At 35.9% G+C, this 21,613-nt stretch overlaps 1 protein-coding gene and 1 long non-coding RNA gene across 33 annotated transcripts in view; both read right to left on the reverse strand.

Annotated features, from left to right (window-relative positions):
* Positions 1–3,227: 3,227 nt before the first annotated feature.
* The window catches only part of FAR1 (fatty acyl-CoA reductase 1), a 73,159-nt gene continuing 54,773 nt past the window's right edge, over positions 3,228–21,613 (reverse strand). For 10 of the 32 annotated variants that reach the window (XR_014836411.1, XR_014836396.1, XR_014836412.1 and 7 more), the window contains 3 exons: positions 14,365–14,494; positions 9,099–9,226; positions 3,228–6,907 (listed from right to left, as the gene is read on the reverse strand). Coding sequence is in view for 7 of the 32 variants with exons in the window: in XM_013994547.3 (XP_013850001.1) it covers positions 6,745–6,907; positions 9,099–9,226; positions 14,365–14,494 (421 nt within the window). In the remaining 25 variants the exon portion in view is untranslated. 32 annotated transcript variants of the gene reach the window in all.
* Positions 15,179–21,114, reverse strand: LOC146405372 (uncharacterized). The gene is made up of 2 exons (XR_014837292.1): positions 19,351–21,114; positions 15,179–19,217 (listed from the first exon to the last, which is right to left on the reverse strand). It is a non-coding gene; the product is annotated as an uncharacterized LOC146405372 (long non-coding RNA).

Below are 21,613 nucleotides of genomic sequence, written 5' to 3' on the forward strand. Positions count from 1 at the left end.
ACAGGCTCCTGAACTCAGCTTTAAGGGCAGAAATACCTTCTCAATCTAAGAGTTGAGCACTCTCTGTGGTAGGTGACCCCATAAACTCATAATTAAATGATGTATAACGTGAGCATTATAATGGGAATTACCATGGGAAATTTAAGCTAGCTGGAGGACACTAAGTAGTTACTTGGCTGCACAGAAAGGACATACACTCACAGGTGGTACCAAAGAAAGACTGAGTTAGAAACTAGCAAGCACAGAAAATATTTAGCAAGTTTACCAAAAGCATAACAAAGACCTGGACAATTTCAAGGGCTATCGTAGCATAGTAAGTTGTTGTTCTCTAATCATAAGACAAAAATGCCATGTCAAGATCTGGAGTTAAAAACCCAGGATGGGAGTTCCCTTCATGGCTCAGTGGAAACAAATCTGACTAGCATCCATGAGGACGGAGGTTTGATCCCTGGCCTTGCTCAATGGATTAAGGACCAGCGTTGCTGTGACCTGTGGTGTAGGCCAGTGGCTACAGCTCTGATTCAACCACTAGCCTGGAAACCTCCATATGCTGCAGGTGTGGCCCTAAAAAGCAAAAACAAAACAAATAAAAACACAGAATGAATGGACCTTTTTTGTTTTTTAATTTTCCTAATGCTTCTGTTATTTTACCAGATTCCATGTACTCTCATCTGTAAGTTACTTTAAAACATAAATTTTGCTTTGGTTTACAAAAAACTCAGGCTTATTGCAGAATATGTGGAAAATACAGCTCTTGATTCCATCCCTAGCCTGGGAACTTCCACATGCCGCAAGTGCGGCCCTAAAAAAAGCAAAAAAAAAAAAAAAGATTTAGTAAGTCTGGGTGGGATCTGAAAGCTGCATTTCTGCTGAGTTCCCAGGTGATGCAGATGCTGATGCTGCTGGCCTAGAGTTCACACTTTGAGAACCAGAAAACTGACAGAGAGAGCAGCTGTTTAAACACTGGCGGTTTGTTTTCTCGAAAACACTTAGTGACACTATTTGAGTAGAATTTTTTTCTCAAACTGATTTCATTTAGGAAAAATTTGTAATAGGTCAGTTCACTGAATGTCTAGAATCTATTCATATTCAACAGGAATTGAGTGTCCTCTGGCTAGGAGAATCTCCTGAGTGTTTCTGACCATTTCATGGGAAATTCTGAAAATGCAAAGGCCTTCAGTTGGCCCACATTTGCCTCCACAGACTCATCTTTCCTTAGTCATCTTATCTGTCAGCACCAAAATATTTCCTCGCAGCTTCCCACTCTTCCCTTTACACACGCCCTTCCTGTGCCTGGAATACTGCAGTCTCTCAATCAGACCACCATTCAAATGCCATACGTTTGAATGAGCTCTTCCCTGAAACACTAAGCCGTAAATCACTCCTCTGTGCTTTTAGCATTTTGTTCTTTTCTCTATATGTTATATTAAAACTATGTTTACTTACCTATGTTAAGTCATATAACCCTTAAGAGTAGACAGTGTGTCATATTCCAGTCTGGGCCACTGAGATGCTTATAGTGTTCTGAGGGGTATAGATAGAGAAACAGATAACTGCAATATAAAACATAAGGTAGAGCTTCTGTCGTGGCTCAGCAGAAACGAATCTGACTAGGATCCATGAAGACACAGGTTTGATCCCTGGCCTTGCTCAGTGGATTAAGGATCCAGCGTTGTCATGAACTGTGGTGTAGGTCGCAGATGTGGCTTGGATCTGGTGTTGCTATGGCTGTGGTGCAGGCCAGCGGCTATAGCTCCAATTCAACCCCTAGCCTGGGAACCTCCATATGACTCAGGTATGGCCCTAAAAAGCAAAATAAAAACAAAAACAAACCCAAAAAACATAATGCCTAACCCAACAGTGAGTCAGAAATCCTCTCTGAACTATCCAGAAACATGTTTCTACAGTGAAAGACAGTATAGTGTAATGGACAAGTTTAGTGGACTTCAGAGCTAGACTACCTGGGTTCAAAACTTGGCTCTGCTAGTAGTGTAACACAGATAAATTATTCATATCACACACCTTACTTAGCACACCTACAAAACATGAGTAACAGAGGTGCCTTCTTCAAAGGGTTGCTGTAAGGCACAAATTGGTTAATACACGTAAAATCCTTAGAGTAGCGTCCAGCCCATAATGAGTGTTCAACAAGTTTTCACTTGTGTTACTTCTATAACGTGAAAGGTGCAAGCTGGTTTTACTCTCAAGAAAACAACCAGGTTGGGAAAATTGACCAAAACATATGAAAGATGTAACATAAATCAGAAAAGTGGGTAATATATATCAAAAGATTAGGTACTAATGAAATAAATACACAGTCTCCTGGGATGATCATTTTAAATAAAATCCCACTCAACTCTATGTTTAAGTTCAGGTGCGTTTGTTAAAAACAAAAACAAATAGAAGTTCTAATACTCGGTTGAGTCATGTGAAATTATCTTTTTAGATCAGTGACCATCAAGAATTAGCATTTCTATGTGTTTTAATCTAACATTTTCCAGTTATACCTTGCTCTCAAAAACTGAAGACAGGCTCTCCATAGATATATGTGAGAGAGAGAGAAATAGAAAAAGTGAATTAGGTTTTCTGTATAAGAGCAGAAAATAAAGGAATTCTGCCAGTAAAGTATCTTCAGAGGACATCTAATTCAACCCCAACCCCATAAAGCTGTAACATAAACTAAGTCAAATGTCTGGAAGAGAATCCTAAGGTAAATATTTTGAAGAGAATAATTAGGAATGCTTGTATATTTTATTTTATTTATTTATTTTTGCCCTTTAGTCCCACACCAAAGGCATATGGAAATTCCCAGGCTAGGGGTTGAATCATGCTACAGCTGCCAGCCTACACCACAGCCACAGCAACACAGGATCCAAGCCACACCTGTGACCTACACCACAGCTCCCGGCAACACAGGATTCCTGCCCCACTGAGTGAGGCCAGGAATTGAACCTGCATCCTTATGGATTCATTTTCACTGAGCCACAACAGAGACGCCCAGGAATGCTTATATATTTTAATGGATTCAAAAAAATCCCCACTGCCTCTCCTCTTCTTCTATAAAAGAACAGGTATTATATGTGATTTACGACCCCCCCAAAAAGGAAGAAAAAGATAATTATAGCCTTAATTTCGCCCACTGTAAAGATAGTAAACTCATACTTATGTTATGCTTTTCTATATAAATGTATTTTATAGTCATCAATTTGCAAAGGAGCACGTCAAACTTAATGTTACTCAAATTTTTCTTTAATAAAGAAAAATCAAAGGAATTATTTAACAAATATGCACAACTATGCTCAAATGACAAAGATGATTTGTTTAGGAATCTCAAGGGTAGCAGAGACGATGTATGCTAAGAGTACCACCATTTTAAAAAAGACATTCATTCTATGACTAGAAAATGCCTCAAGATAAAAATATTAATTCAATTAGAAAATATTTCATATTTCTTTTATCAGAGACTGTAAATTTAATTAACTCATTTCTATATCAAGTTATGCAGTATACATTCTTTTCTCTAGTTCCTTATGCAAAAGATTAGAGAGTTTTTCTCAAAGAGACCAAGTCAGTGCTAATAGTTTCAGGTCAGGGGTTGGAGTCAGTCCTAAAGAGCTTGCTTGGAAGGCCATTTATATTCACCTGTACCCCAGCCTGATATAGGCTCTCTCCTTTTTTTACAGTTTCTCTCTATTAATGATTCCTTATACGTATTCAACAGATAAATTACAGCAAATATATTTATAAATTAATATCATTGGATGTGGAGGAGAGTAGCTGGAGCTTAATGATACCATGGCAGTCTCCTGGTAATGTTTTTTTTAGAAGAACTACTTCATTCCAGCTAATACATAAAAGTAATTCCTCAACAAAAAGTACTCATCCTGCCTACAGGCTTCCCCTAAAATGCTGTGTAAGAGACTTAGAATTAAATAAAATTAGGATACAGAAAGTAATGAGTATACCTAAAAAAGGTAAGAAGAGTAAGTGAGAACTGTTTCCTGCAATCCTAACCACATTACCTCATGGGTAATTTTCAGGATAATTATTGTAAAAATACAATAAATACTATAATGGAAATATAGGGATTCATTTATTACTTTTTGGTTTACAAACAAAGGCACCCAATATGTTTCCATTTGCTACTTATAAAAGACTATCGATTTACATTTAAAACAAAAAAGCAAAAAATCCTGAACCAGTTCCTACAGACAAGCACAAAAAGGGAGGAGAAATAAGACGTCCCTCCCTGATTCCAAACTTTATCACACAGATTCAAAAAGTGCTTCTTTTATACTACCCTTAAGAATGTATTGCCACGCTTCTCTGTGTTGAGATTTAGAACATATTATGTTGCCAAGTCAAGTTTAAATACAGTTACAATGGACTTCACAATTGACAAATGCATATGCCAGAATTATAAGAATCAAGAGCAAATAGGGGAAAAAAACCCATTTATGAGTTAAGTGAAATATTACTTTAATAGGCTATCCTGTTAAAATTTGAGTTTGTGCATAAAATATAATCAAAAAGAACTAAAAATCATGTCGGGCAAATGACATAAATAGAAATGATTTCCAAAATCTTTATATTTGAATTAGGCTTAAAGACTAGTTGGTGAGGATTAACAACCCAAATATTTTTTTATACTAATTTTTGAACTTTAAATTCCAGAATGACATATTAATTCATTCATTAGCTTTCTTTGCAAAAGAATTCTTAACACACAAAATTAATGCAGTGGTCTCAGCACCCTCCCAGTTAGCATTTAAGATAGATTACAAGAACAATGACAAAGTAGACCTCCCATGTACTTCACAGGCCTGATGAAGTATGTCTGGCAGATGTATAAAAATCATAAAAATGTTAACTAGCTTTCAGCACATTAGGGAAATGTATTTGGAGAGATGGAGTACTCAAAGTATAGAGTGTCTAGAGTTAATTATGTGGGCCATTTTAAATCAAAGGCATCATCATTTATTCCATTTTTAGACACTGCCATGGTCTCTCACACCTTATACAAGGCATGGTCCTAGACCAGAGACTTTAGTATCATTCCAAAGAATATATATATACACACACACATATATATTTATATACATACTTCTTTTAAAATAATGTTTTAAAAGTTTTACTACAGAAAATCTGGCTTCAACACAGAAGCATTTTCCTTTTCAAGATTATACACCTGCATGGAAGAAGGTGATTTTCTTTACATTTAATTTTCTTCACAATAACAAAATAAACCTTTACATTGCATTTAAATTGACAAAGAAATTTAAGATGTAAAGTTCTATGTAACTTTTTGTATTGTGAACTGACTTCATTAAACATATTCAAGATACACTGTTAATTGTTTAAACATATACAATTTGATCAGCTAAATCAGAACATGTTACTGATCTGTTAAACCAAATGCATGTTAAAACAGTAAGGAGAGTTAGGTACTCTTAGATTTAACGGGAATTATAATGTATCATTAAAATATACATTAATTTTCTTGCTATTACTTGTTTCTATAATGCACTTCTTTCTAAAAGCTAAAACCACATGCAGAAAAAAATAAATGGTATCTTCAAATTCATTCAACAGTTTGCTACTTTATGTGGTATGTAAATAAAGTTCTTTATTTAATTTTATACACATTATTCTATGCATTATTTTATTTTTCTTGAAAATTCAGCTCTCAAGGTCAAAAGTTAGTATGTGTTTACACACATATAAGAACATTTTCTTAATGTTAGGACTACCTGCAAATACATTCTTCCATAATAACACTTTCAGTTTTCATTAGAAAGACAGTATAAGCCTTTTAAAGTCCTATTAATAAAATTTATAAAGGGAGGAGAGCGCAAGTAGGGTGAATTCCTCCCTGCACCTGCACCTGTTGATCAAAGTCTCAAGTAATCAACCAGCTTCGAAACATGAACAAAATGTCACAGGACTAATTTTTATTTGGTCACAATGTGGTCAAGAAGAATGTATTCCTATTCTTTCTGATACTAACAGTCTCACCTGAATTTTCATTTTCCTTCTAAAAACACATAGCATATGTTGATATGGAGTCTCAAAATCATTTAGATCCAGTAGGGCCTCTAACAATACATGGCCTTTTGATTATGAAAGCAACTGATTGCTTATAGAAAAACGATATGCATCAGACCTCTAATCAGAGAAATAAAAATGAAAACATGTCTTTCCTGTTTGAGACACTCAATAACTTAGCAGATGATGTGAAAACATTGGCTGTAATATTAATGAAAATAAAACCCACTTCAACTGATTAAAAAAATCAAACACTGAAGAATCAATTATCTATCAAGTTAGCTGGTATTCCTGTCCAAATAAATGCATTTCACTGCACTAAATATCACAATTAGAAAATCACTATATGTTAAGGCATATTTTAATTAATTAATATGTTCCAGAGTTGCACAGTTATACTGGTCAGTGTTCCTATTCCCTACTCCTACTCTCACCCCACCCCTTTTCTTTAGGGATCTAAATGTTAAGCCATGGTTTTGGCGGCTACTGCAGATCTGAGCTGGCATACCACAGCATATTCACTAGGCTTTTATGAGCATAAACATTGAAACGTTACATAAAATGGACCGTAATTTACTCCACACTCTGATCTAAGATGGTTTAATGTCTTGACAAAAGGTGAGATGACTTAAGTACATTTTACATTTTGTGCATTTAGACCACTATATGCATAGATGTTCTAATGCTAAATTCTTGTCTTCAGTATCTCATAGTGCTGGATGCTCGGAAGTAAGACAGAAACTTGTAACACAGACTAACCACAAAGTACCAGATGTTTCTTGCCATTTGTGATCTTGCAATAAAAATGCGCCAAATCAGGATCACAAGGATAGTATTGAAACCGTAACGTATGTTCCTCAACCTGGAAAGCAAATCAAAATGTGTATTGGATACTATTTTCTAAAACAGAGTATCGCAGCATAGCAGGTAATTCAGTCAGTTTTAATCTAATCAAAGTTCAAATACATATTAATTTGAAACTTCTTCAAAAACTAACTAGAAGTCCTTAAATTTCAGCTGACATCAAACAAACGTGACTGTGCACACTCTGGACAGCAGTCCATCAAACAATGCATTATCTCTATCAAGGCTAGGGATTGAATGGAGCTTCAGCTGCCGACCTGCGCCACAGCCACAGCAACTCAGGATCCGAGCCGTGTCTGCAACCTACACCACAGCTCATGGCAACACCGGATCCCCAGCCCACTGAAAGAGGCCAGGGATCAAACCCGAATCCTCATGGATACCAGCTGGATTCATTTCCGCTGTACCACAATGTGAACTCCCCACAAAGGGTTCTTAAAACAGGATACCTGGGATGCAAGTTTATTTACTTAAGTATTACTGGGCATCCTTCTGTGTGCCTAGTACTGTGCTAGGCAGCAAGTAGTAGGTTAAAAAGACATATCCCTTGCACTTATAAGGCTTCCTATCTAATCTAAAAAAGTATATTCATTATATACATCATCCTACAATCAACATTTTTTGGACATCTTTACCTGCTTACAAGTTCCCAAACATGTGGCTTTTAGCTCCTTCAGTTACAGCTAAAAGCCACATGATCAAAGGCCAAGTGGACAAGTTTTCACTCATGAATAAAATGTGGTAGTTGCTCTACATAGGAGGACCCTCCTGCTCTCAAAAAGCAACATGCACACTTTCTTGCTCATGTTTCAAAACACTTTTGATGTTTTTAATGATGTTAGAAATATAAACTTTTAGATATGCAATAGTACATAAATTTCACTAACTTCAATAGACAGTGCAAGATATAGGACTATAGTTGATCCTAAACAGTATGGGGAACTGGACACCGACCCACCACAAAGCTGAAAAAGCCAAGTGTAACTTTACGGTCAGCCCTTCTTATCTGTGTCTCTAAAGCATCAGTGAATTCAACCAACTTCATATCATGTAGTACTATAGTACATATTTATTGAAAAAATCTACATGTAAATTCGCCCATGCAGTTCAAACCTATGTTGTTGAAGGGTTAACTGTACAATATATCAACAACAAGTATAAACAAAAAAGCTTTGAATGAGGGGTCAAAGATCAGTATTCCGGATTGCTCTGCCATTAATAAAATACGACCTAGTCAAACACAACTTTGCCAAATCTCCATTTCCTCCTCTATACAACTGGCTACCCTGTAAAGTCTCAAAGAGCTGAAAGCACAAAGATGTGAAAGTTTTGAAATTATAAAACTGTGTTTAAAAATTACTACAAATAAAAGAGACTGTCATTAAAATTAACTGCATCTCTGAACAATGGATTGATACAATGTTTCCTCTTCTATTTTCTGAGGGTTTTTACATTTTTAATATTTATTTATTTTCTTTTCACAGCCACCTCTGAGGCATATGAAAGTTCCTGGGCCAGGGGTCAAATCGAAGCTGCAGCTGTGCCCTATAGTACAGCCACAGCAACCCTGGATTCCAAGGTGCATCTGCAACCTACACCACAGCTTACAGCAACAATGGATCTTTAACCCACTGAGTGAGGCCAGGGACCAAACCCTCACTGTCACAGAGACAACTGGGTCCTTAAACCCACTGAGCCACAAGGGGAACTCCTGAGGGGTTTTTAAATAATTAGTATGTGTTACTTTTATAAAGAGACTAAGAGAATAATTATAATCCTATTTTATAAAGGAAGAAAAAAGTTCTATGCTGAATGATGTTTTATATCGCCTTTCCTCTTCTAAAGATGTATTTAAGCAGGGTAAAAGAAAGTTTAAATTACCGCCAGTTTTAAAAATATTTTTATTTTCTTCGAATATCTTTACTTCTTCAGTAGTAATAAAAGAAGAAAAAAGTGATTTTTTTAAAACTAAATTCTACCTGAACTTAGTATTAAGGAACAGTATAAGTTGATGATAATAGTAAGTTTCAATAACCACAGGCTAAATCAATACTACCATAGTTATAGCCCAAAGGCAATCACTTTTCCTAAATACATTATTAACAATATCTCAGTCAATCAGTTTACCAAAAAATGTAATATTTCATGATGAGGAGGACAAGATGAAAACAAATCCTTATAAAACTTACTTGTTCAGATGTTTTCTAGCTGCAGGAAGGCCAGACATTTCTTCATTCAATACATACTTCTTAGTTCCCATACAGTAGTTCTCTATGTATTCCGCCCAATGTAACTGCCGTACATCAATATTAAAGGTCTACATAAACAAAAGGAAATTATTGGTTACTTTCTTGAATATTTTTTTCACAATTAGTCAAAAATTTATACTTTTTCTAAAGGCTAATTCCATATGACATGGTTACAAAATGTTTACAGTATTATTTTTTAAAATCATACTGCTATTCACAAAAAAGTTTGTATTTCTATTTCACATCTTCCATTAAACATAGAAACATCTGAGAAGATAATCTGAAAACTCATGTCAGCATTTAAAAAGTATATGAAGTATAGGATGAAAGAAGCCTGTACCATTTAAAAAAATGACAAAATCCCCACTGTCCAAATAGATCCAAGTATTCCTTTTATATATGAATCAATACACTTATTTCTAGTTTCCCTCTATCTACAATATCTCTTCTTTTTAAACATCCTGCACACCACACACATTAATTTTCCTACAGAATAGTACTGACATCAACAGAAAGAATATGTTATGAAAGCTGGCTTAGGAGTTTAGATGACAGTAAGTAGGCCATTTGATTAAGAGGGTAGATAAATCCAGAAAAGAAAGCCTTACAAAAATGCTATTTCTTGCCAAAATAAGAGGGCCATACACTGCTCAGTGCTCCTCCACATAAAATCAGGTAAATTTTGGAGTTCCCGTCGTGGCGCAGGGGTTAACGAATCTGACTAGGAACCATGAGGTTGCAGGTTCGGTCCCTGCCCTTGCTCAGTGGGTTAACGATCCAGCGTTGCCGTGAGCTGTGGTGTAGGTTGCAGACGCGGCTCAGATCCTGTGTTGCTGTGGCTCTGACGTAGGCTGGTGGCTACGGCTCCGATTCGACCCCTAGCCTGGGAACCTCCATATGCCACAAGAGCGGCCCAAGAAATAGCAAAAAGACAAAAAAAAAAAAAAAAAAAAAAAAAAAAATCAGGTAGATTTTGTGCTGTGATAAATTATTCACTATTTAATTTCGCATCACTTCTCTGAAAATGGCAAGCTTAGATAGACCTCTGGAACTCCACCTCCAAAAAAAACAAAAAAACAAAAAAACAAAAAAACCCCCAGCATAAACAAATCAAGAAAGAACCATTGCACTGAAATGGAGCCTCAAGATATGAGATGTTATCAGAAAGTCACACATATGTGTAACTGGATTCCCACAGGAAGGGTGAAAAAGAATGAAACAAAAGCAGTATCTGAAAAGACAATGGCTGGAAATTTTCCAAAAATGGTGAGACAGCAAGTCACAAAAGCACACATACCCACAGATATACACATATATCTGCATATCAGAGTAAAACTGCAGAAAGCCCAAGAAAAAACTGTTTTAAAATCAGAAGAGGCATTGTAGATTACCTCCAAAGAAACAACTATTAGTCTGACTCTTGACTTCTCAAAAGAAGCAACAGAAGCAGAAAGACTATGAGAAGGTGTCTTCCAAGTACTCAAAGAAAACTGCTAACACAGGATTCTATAACAGCATAAATATCTTTGAAAAATAAAAATACTTCCAGAAGATTAAAAGCTGAGACAATTTGACATCAGTAGAAGACATATACTAGAGGAAGTAAACTAAAGGGTTCTTCTTAGGCAAAATGAAAATGATTCCAGATTGAAGTCTAGAATCACTGGAGAAGGATCAAGGATGGGAGAAGAGCAGTAAAAGGACAATAATGCTGGTAAATCTATATGAATACTAACTGAATAAACTGCGATAATAACAATGATTATGAGGCACATAACATATACAGAATTAAAATACATAACAATAGCAGATAGGTGTCAGCCCTTGTGTTATCCAAGAAAAAGTGGAAGTATCAACATTATATTAGACCTTAATAAACTAAGAAAAGATACTGTAATCACCAGAGTAAACTACTAGAACACCTGAAAAAATATATATATACTTCTGCATAACTAATACAGATAGGAAAATATAAAGTTGTAAAAAATAACCTCAAAGAAAGCAAAAAATGAAAGAAAAAAGAACTTAAACAGGTGGGACAAATAGAATACTATAGATTTATACTCAAAATTATCAGGAATTACATTATGGATTAAATCTTCCAGTAAGGGTCAAAAATTGACTGGAAAGAAAAAAACTCATATGCTACTTATAAGGGAAACATCTGAAAGGATACAAAAGAGTTGAAAGTAAGAGAATACACAATAGCTAAGGCATGGAAGCAACCTAAATATCCACTGACAGATGAATGGATTAAGAAGTGTACATATATTACAATGGAATACTACTCAGCCATAAAAAAGAATAAAATAATGCCATTTGCAGCAACATGGATGCAACTAGAGATTATCACACCAACTGAAGTCAGTCAGAAAGAGAAAGACAAATACCATATGGTATCATTTACATGTAGAATCTAAAATATGACACACACATGGAGTTCCCTTCATGGCTCAGTGGTTCACAAACCCGACTAGGAATCATGAGGATATGGGTTCAATCCCTGGCCTTACTTAGTGGGTTAAGGATCCAGCATTGCTGTGAGCTATGGTATAGGTCACAGACACAGCTCAGATCCTGTGCTGCAATGGCTGTGGTGTAGGCCAGCAGCTGTAGCTCTGATTTGACCCCTAGCCTCAGAATCTCCATATACCACGAGTGCAGCTCTAAAAAAAAAAAAAAAAGAAGAAGTAAAATATGACACAAATGAACCTATCTACAAAACAGAAACAGACTCACAGTCATACAGAATAGCCTTGTGGTTACCAAGGGGGAAGGGGGAAGGAGAGGGCTGGATGGTGAGTCTGGGGTTGGTAAATGCAACTATTATATTTAGAATGCATAAACAATAAGGTCCTACTGTATTGCACAGGGGACTATATCCAGTCTCTTGGGACAGACCCTAATGGAAGAAAATATGAGAAAAAGAATGTATATATGTATGACTGGGTTACTATGCTACACAGTAGAAATTGACTCAACACTAAATCAACTATACCCTAATAAAAAATAAATTTAATTAAAAATAAATAAATAAAACTGCAAGCACCAAAAGAAAGAGAGAAAATGTTAGATCCCATTGATCATGTATTCATAACTCTTGTGCATCATTGCTTAAGATGAAAAACTCCTAGTTCACAAATAAGCTGCTATGTAACAAAGAACTGTAAATAAAGACAAGGATTCCTTTAAAAATGAACTTTAAGATCAATGGAATAAGACTGAACTTCAAGTGGAAAAAAAACAAAAAGTAAAGCCAATACACATGGAATTGGGCAGAGAAACAGCACACTTGAGGACTTCTGTGAGGCAGAATCAACAGAATGGACTAAATTTGCACTCTGATATAGTAGCCACAAGCCACATACATCTCTTGGGCACTTGAAAGTGGCCAGTGAACTAAAATGTGCTGTGGAGTGTAAAATGCACACTGGGTTTTCAGGGCTCAGCATGAAAAGTTTATAGTAAAATATTCTTTAAACAATTTTTAAAGTTTTAAGTAATTTTAAAATTTTGTTCGAATTATATGATATTATTTTGGATACACTGGGCTAAATAAAACATTAATATTTTCTTAGAAATAAATGGAAAAAGAAAGGAAGCTGGCACTGAGAAGACAGAAATAGTCTCCTTTGGGAAGCTGTAATCATTAACCAGTCCTACAATCTTTTTTTATTTTTTATTTTGGCCTTTTTTAGGGTCACACCTGCAGGATATGGAAGTTCCCAGGATAGGGGTTGAATTGGAGCCTTGGCCACTGGCCTATGCCACAGCCACTGCAATTCTGGATCCAAGCCACACCTACAACCTACAGCTCAAAGCAATGCTGGATCCTTAACTCACTAAGCGAGACCATGGATAAAGCCCACATCCTCATGGCTCCTAGTCAGGTTTGTTTTCACTGAGCCACAACGGGAACTCCTCTACAGTCTAATTAAGGACTATATTCAGCTGAGCTATGCTAAAAATCTAATCAGATATTTAAAAAGTGATCCCGGCTTATTAATGCCACCTACTATCTGTTAATGCTTCTACTCAGAGGCTACTGGTGGAACCAAAACAAATCCTTATTGGAAAACTCCAATTTTAATCTACACTCCAACAAATTCCCATAGAAATTCTCAAGGAATATGAATGAATAGTCAAACAAAAAAAAAAAAAAATAGAAAACAAAGAAATAAAGTGCCATGAGCGAGACCCAGCTTAAACATCAGATAGCAGATCAAATGCGCCACAGCCTTTAGAAGTTTTGAATTATTAGAAATAGAATTTAAAGCAATTATGCTTATTAAGATGTTTCAAGAAAAAAATTCTTAAGATTAAGAAGTATCTAAAAGATTTGAAAAATAAATTGAATTTCTAAAAATGAAACTATAATAACTGAAACTGAATTTAATTGGTGGTTTAGACATGGCTGAAAGTCTTAGAACTTAGAATTAGTGTCGTTGGTAACCAGAGCTAAAACAGTTTATGGTCCTAAATTATTATCATTAAAGAAGAGGCTGTAGAAATCGTTCAATTTAGACTTTGTTAAGTATGCATGTTCAAATATCTAAGGTAACCTCAAAAAGAAAATATACAGTGTTTCAAACAACTGCAAATGTAGAATGGCAAAAAGTAAAAGAATATATGGAAAAAAATTCTAAGAGAAGGTTTTCCTTAAAACTTAAAGAAAACAGTGTGGGAAAAATGCATAAAGAAGTCAAAGTTCTCTTTGAACCTGACATTAAAAAACAAAAAGAGACTCATTTCAATCATGCTTTGAAAATACTTCTGATACTCTCAGATACTTATATTATAAATTCTAGGATAAAGCAACTTTATTTATTTATTTTGCCATTTCTTGGGCCAGAGCTGTAGCTGCCGGCCTATGCCCGAGCCACGTCTGCAACCTACACCACAGCTCATGGCAATGCCATTGCTCATGGCAATGCCGGATCCGTAACCCACTGAATAAGGCCATGGATCGAACCCGCAACCTCATGGTTCCTAGTCGGATTCGTTAACCACTGAGCCACGACGGGAACTCCTAAAGCAACTTTATTTTACCACCAGTAATTGTTAGTGAAGCTTTAACAGGAGACTATAAACAGATCAACCTTCTTGTGGCATAATGGTTGTGGAAAATATCCAATTATTTCTCAGTTTGTTAATGGTTCTCTAATTAGAATGTTATTGTTTTCTAATATAAAACAAAAATACTTGCTTTTTTATCTTCAGGGTTCAGTTGGTTCATTAACATATTGACATTGTCAGTACTCCAAACCCAAGAATTACTTGTGAAATATTCAAGCAACACCATAGCTTTGTGAAGACGAGTTATTGTTTTCATCATCCTGTTTTATGAGAAAAATTGACATTCATAATTTGCATAGATAAGGAAAAAAATCTCATCACCACCCAAGGTACCATTTTCTATATTGAGACATTCACAGTAAAACTGTATAGGGAATTCAGTAAGGATATCAAAACACCAGGGAATAAGAATATTTCTGCATCTCAGAAGAACATTTTATAAATCCAAAATGAAAATAAATTTAAGCAGCAGTAAATGAATTTAACACTGCCTAAAGAGAGTTCTGCTGATATAAGAAAATTAATTTTCAAAGGAAATGCAAGTATTTTAAGGTCAAATTTTCTACATAACAATACTGAGCAAATAAATGGATTCAATTAGTATTCCTTTCCTTTTTGTTCCTTAAACCAAATTTTAGTTCAGCTGCATTTTAATAAAATTTTCTGTGAATTCATAACATAGTGTGTTACATTATAACCTCAACTATTCAGCATCATGGAAGCAAAGTATACAGAAATATTCGTTTGCCATTTAATCAACTCTCCATATGTATTTAAAATAAATTTCTCTTTAACATGGACAGGTACCATTCTTGATTATCTGGATGTGCCATGAAATCAATGACTCATGTTGACCACCTTCTGAAACAGGTATTCAAGATATTCATTCACACATCTCCCCAAATCCCCAACATCCATCCTTATAGAAATAAGGGAGTTTGGTATTTTGTTTCTTTTTAAAAGGGTGAGGGGTTTTAATCTTTAAATTTCTCATTTTATGTATATATATATACATATATATATATATCACAGCTCATTTTATATATATATAGTCATTGATATATATATATCAATGACTATAAGTCATTGATATCATTAACACTAATCAGAGAAGTAATATCTATAAATAATTACCCATGATAAGTACAGAAAGGGAAGAAAAAAGAACTTTCTTAACACACCAAAAATTCCTAACCTCTGATAAACAGAAAAATGTGTGGAGAAGTACTTAAAGTACTTAAAGTACTAAATAGAAATAGAAGTATTTCTATTCCTATGATAAAGATTAGCATTTTGTGTAGTTTAGAAAGTCTCAAAATTCCCAAAATTAGAAGATTCAGAAATAGGGGAAATAGAAAATTAGAACATTAGAAATGGGGGCAGAAGGGATCAAAGCAGTAACATTCACTAAGCAATTCTGATGACACATTCAATACATTTAGAAAGAAAGACAGAACCCAGAATATTGAAAGAAAATAAGGCAATATGGGCTACGTAAAGAAAACCTGTACTTCATGCAAGAAAATAATTCTAAAATAAAACCTCTATTAATCACAAAAAGAATCACTTGAGCATCAAAGGCTAAATGTGGAGGAATAGTTCAAATAGAAAGCACTTGAGAGGAAAAAAACAAAACAAGATATGCTGCTTTTAGAAAAGAGATTAGGCAACAACAACAACAAAAAGATTTAATATATTTGTAATTAAATGAATACCCATATCGCAGCCAGTACAGTACACTTCAATCACACACATACATATATTTGGTTTTCCAACATAACATCTCATTCAAAAGTTTTTCTTCCTAACTCCTTTTTCACTGACAATTCTCACCTAGTCTTATTTTCAGATTCATTCAAGTGACAGAATTACCCTAAAAAACTGATTCACAAAATATTTATCAAGCAACCAAAATACTAGACTGAATACTACGAGGGATAAAAGGAAATAAATCTTTGCACCCTCACTCTATGGTTAAATATGCTGTAAGAGCAGATGCCTAGAACAACACTGCCATGTATGTTCTGAGTATTTATTTATTCTTTATTACAGCAACCTGGAAAAAAATAATCACAGTCCTTTGGAGGAAGGCAAGATCTTAACAATCTTCTAGTCCAGGGTTTCTCAACCATAGCACTAGAGACATTTTAGGCCAGATAATTCTTTGTGGTAGGAAGCTGTCCTGTGCGCTGCAAGAAGCTTGGCAGCATTCCTGGCCTCTACCCACTAGATGCCAGGAGCACCCATCCCCCAGGTGTGATAACTAAAAACATCTCCAAAAATAGTTCAATGTCCCCCAAGGGAGGCAAAACTATCCTACTCACTAAGAATCACATAGATAAAAAAAGAGATCACATTCAGAGGAGTTAAGCTAAATCACTAAAAAAAAAGACTATGGAATCACTTTTTAAAATATTTTTAAGAGTGGTAAAATATCTACTACATTTCAAGAGGCAGAGTAAATAATTTATACTGCTTCTATGTGTAATAATATCATGCATCCTAGTCCCCAATGACTATTAACCAGGAATCCACATGGTGCATATCTCAGTTGTACTTTTTAAATTATGTAAAGATATACGGAAGTCAAATTTTTACCTAGCTAACACTCAGAATAATGTAAATGAGTAAAAGGGACACCACAAATGACATGACTGACATTAGTTTAACGAGAACTGGATATTATATTAAGGCCCTAATATGAGGTATAGAGCCCAGGAAATATCTGAACAAATAATATAAATTATAGGACTTTAACATTTATAAAATTGCCCACATAAAAAAACTTTATGTCTTCTGTATCCTTCAGACTATAAAAGCTCCCAAAGGTAAAGGATCATTCCTGTTTTAACACTTAGAAAGCTTTGTACAGGACAAACCTCAGATAAGAAGATTCTTTATTTGATGTTTCCTATTTGCAGCAGATTTTAATTTTCAAAGATGGCTGCAAATATTATCTCCCATCCTACATGTTCACCTACAATATCATCTTAACTATCTTCCCATTAGGAGGTGAAGGTGACTTAAACCAACAGAATGAGGTGGAAGAGACACTGTGTGACTTCTGTGGGCAGGTAAGAAAAAATGACGGAGCGTTCTGCCTTGCTCACTGGAATACTCACCCTAGAAGCCTTTAGGTCATATATGCTAGCCAACTCCCCCCGAGGATGCCATGCTGTGAGGAAGCACAAGTTAGTCCATGTGTAGAGACCCCATGGAGAGGCGCTGAGACTACATGAAGAGAGAGAGATGCCTGGCCCCCCAGCTGCTCTGCACACTTCCTCTCCTTTACCACTCCTCCAGTGTACCTGCTCCAGCCCCTATGACTGAAACCACTTGAAAGATCCTGAGAGAAAACCACCTTCATTAAAGCCTTCTAGAATTCCTGCCTACAATGAAAAAAAAAAAAAAAAAATGATACAAAAGAACTTATTTATAAAACAGAAAAAAAACTCACAGATTTCAAAACTAATCTTATGGTTACCACAAGTGAAACCGCTGGAAGGAGGGAAGAATTGAAAGGGTGGGAATAACATATACACACGAATGTATAAAACAGATGATTGAGAAGCTACTGTATAGCACAGGAAAATCTACTCAATCGTTTGTAATAACCTAATGGGAAAAAAGAATGTTTATATTTATAAAAAAAAGATTGTGTCTTGTGATATTGTTGGATTGAATGCTCTATGAATACCATGGTTCAGCTGGTTGATGGTCTATTTAGTTCTAATCTTGGCTGACTTTCTGTTTACCAATTCTATTTATTAATGAGGAAGAAGGATTAAAGTCTCCTACTATTAAAAAAAAAAAACCCTGCCTACAGAAATCATGAGCAATAAATGAAATGCTTTTTAAGATACTATGTTTGATGTCAATTATATCTCAACTCAAAAAAAAGATACTGAATTTGAAAGGTTTGTCAATAGCAGCAAACCTGCCTTGCAGCACAGATAACAGAAAACGATATTAGTACGGGGAGTGAGCGGCTGTTATAATGAAAACCTAAAACATGCCATGACTGGCTTTAGGATCAGGTGGCAGACGGAATCTGGAAGGCCCCTTGAGGACCCCAGCAGTGAGATCTGGAAGAACCAAGAATGTTAGTGTAAACCATAAGAGGGCTCTAAGGAGGCTATCGCTGAGTGCTTCAAGGTAAGTGAGGAAAAAAATGTTAGCAGTTAGAAGGACAAAACTGTTAGGAGTGTTCCCACTGTGGCTCAGTGGGTTAAGAATCTGATTAGTAACGATAAGGATGCGGGTTTGATCCCTGGCCTCTCTCAGTGTGTTAAGGATCCAGCGTTACTGCAAGCTGTGGCACAGGTCACAGATGCAAGTTGGACCTGTGGTGTAGGCCAGTAACTGCAGCTCTGATTCGACCCCTAGCCTGGGAACTTCCATATGCTGTGGGTGCGGCCCTTAAAAAAAAAAAAAAAAAAAAAAAAAACCACCTGTCATATATGGTCACATAGAAAATAAGAGTCTCTAATAAACTCAATGATCTAGCCAAGATTTCCTCAAAGAGGACAAAGATGACCTTAAAAAAGGAACTATGTTTGAGAAGAATTTGGAAGGAATGTAAAATGACAGCCAGGAGTTCCTTTGTGGCTCAGTGGGTTAAGGATCTGATGTTGTCACTGCTCTGACTCTGGTTATAGCTATGCCGTGGGTTCAGTTCCTGGCCTGGGAACTTCCGCATACCATGGGCACAGACAAAAAAAAAAAAAAATTAACAGCCAGTAGTCTTTAGGAAACAGCTTCTGTACATAGATCAAATCCAAAATGCAGACGTAAGACTGTTAGCACGTCAGAGATTTAAGGTAATACACGTCACAAAACCTTGCAAACTCAAGTTTTGCTACAGATCTTAAAGAAGTCTTATAGAAGCCCTTTTGTTTGAGAGGCAGGATATAAGAGTCTAAGAATCTAAGAGGGAACAATCTAAGATTCAAGGGTGCTACCCCGTAGGAACCCCGTAGGAACCTTGCAAACTCAAGTTTTGCTACAGATCTTAAAGAAGTCTTATAGAAGCCCTTTTGTTTGAGAGGCAGGATATAAGAGTCTAAGAATCTAAGAGGGAACAATCTAAGATTCAAGGGTGCTACCCCGTAGGAACCTCCAAGATAGAGAAGGGTATGTCTCGAAAAGAACTGTGGGCATGGCTTTGGTCTAATGGAGTGGATTGCTTTAAAATAGACACATAAGAAAACACACAGTTTTAACAGGAATCATATGAGTTTACACTAAAAGGACAGAGATAGTACCGAATGAAAAGAGGCCTCTGGGTGAAGGGTCAGCAAACCAGAGCTCAGCGGCCAAATCTACCTGTTTTTGTAAATAAAGTCTGACTGGAACACAGTCAAGTTTATTAATTTACATACTGTCTAAGGCTACAGAATTGAGAAGTTAAAAAAAATGGAAGCTACATTTAACAGTAGAGTTGAGCAGTTGCAACAGAAACCACATGGCTCATCAAGACTAAAATATATTCTTTACCGTCCTTTACAGAAAGTGCCGATCCCAGCCCTGAAGACTTCCAACCTTTTATGAGCAGGAAGTGAGGTAAGAAGGCTATTTAGTTGCAAATACAGGCCGATTTTTTATGGGAAAAGAAGTATGACTCAGAGGGGAGAGGCAAAAGACTCAAAGAACTACCAGGGTGGGAATGAGTCCTAACTAAGAAGCCATCGAACCATATCTGGCTGGAATGCAGAACTGTTAAGGATCAGTGATTGCTATTTGCCTCCTATTTTCTCTTTTGAACAAGACTGTGAAGTATTTCCTACGCTTGTCTAACCATTATATGTTCGTTAGACAGCAGGTAACTAACTTGTCACTTTAGTTCACAGGTTTTCAGATCAATGCTTGAGGAACTATACCTGAAAAAACATACCTAAAGAGTGTCATCCACAATTACACCAGATTTTGCTGACTACACTGGCATCAAGCTGATGTCAGAGGGGTTTGGGGAGGCATAAGCAAGGCTATTTTCCAAGTGGGAGGAATATGAATTGTCGGGACCTCTAGAAGCCTGACTGGAACAGACTGCACTTCCAAAAATGACTGCAACAATGCCTTCCATCTCACCCCTTCATTTACAACATGATCTTGACTATTCTTCTACCTCTTGAACCTTGGAGGATTTGTGACTCACCCATGAGAGAGAATGAGGTGGAAGTAGTGACGCATGATTTCCATAGGTAGGTCAGAAAATGCACCTAGCTTCCACCTTGCCTGCTGAAACACTTTACCTTGGAGCCTTCAGTTACCATGTCAGCAGTCCAACTCCCACTAAGGCTACCACTGGTCCTTGCAAAGAGATACTGTGAAGAGATCCTGACACTGTAAGAGACAGTGATACTAGCTGTTCCACTGCACACACACTCCCTTTCAGCTCCATCAGACCACAACCACACAAAAGACCCCCCACACCAAAGCTGCCCAGTGGATCCTTCATGAATTCCTGATCCTGAGAGAAATGATACACAGAGAAATAATAAAATGACTGCTAATGTTTTAAGCCACTAAGGTTGAGATGATCTGTTATGCAGCAACATCTACTACAAATTATTTAATAAACTCTGGCTCTTCATTTTACTAAGCCCCTTTTCTGTGTAAGGCATTGTGATATATTTAACTTATTTTACATTTCTGACCTAGTTTTGATTTTTCTGCTCTAATTTGCAACAACTTTAAGATTAACAGCATGCACTGCCATCACTCAAAAATTCACATCCCCTTTTTAGCCATGAAATAATGCTGCCAATGACAAATACTAGATTTTGCAGATTATTTTAGAGAAACTTGAATTTTGATATATTTTGGGCCTTTTTTTCCATTACATATTTCTTTACCTATTCTAAAGTTGTTCAACACCTTTCATATATATTTCAATATATAACATACAGACTTAGAAACTTAATGGACAACTGAATCCACAGAAAATCCCTACATGTAACTCAGATCACTGGCAGATACCTCACTTTTATTTTTTGAGCAGTTGACGGAAGTTCTGGAATCAGCATCTTCTTTATACATAAATACTCAAATCCTGAACTCTCCAATCAAAGGCTCCACTGTAATGCCAATGTAGTTAAAAAATAAATATTTTTATAGCACATGTCACTATAATTGTGGTAAAGACAGTAGGATTACTTTATTTAAGTTCATGGGGTTTTGATTAAAAAAAGGAAAGAAGAAAGAAAGGCCATAATGAGTATAAGAAAATAGAAAGTTTTCCGTTTGTTAACTTTTGTTTTAAACTATGACATTTTCAACCTGGAAAATTAGTTAAAAACTGTAATTACTGTATTATAAGCTGAATGGGAAGCTGAGATATCTCAAACAATTAATTTTCTAGAAGCATCTTATGTTTTTTC

Source organism: Sus scrofa, chromosome 2 (genome assembly GCF_054392235.1).
Source record: "Sus scrofa isolate SSC_HxYL_T2T_F1_AM1 chromosome 2, Sscrofa_HxYL_maternal_Yorkshire_Landrace_v2.0, whole genome shotgun sequence".
Lineage (NCBI taxonomy): Eukaryota > Metazoa > Chordata > Mammalia > Artiodactyla > Suidae > Sus > Sus scrofa.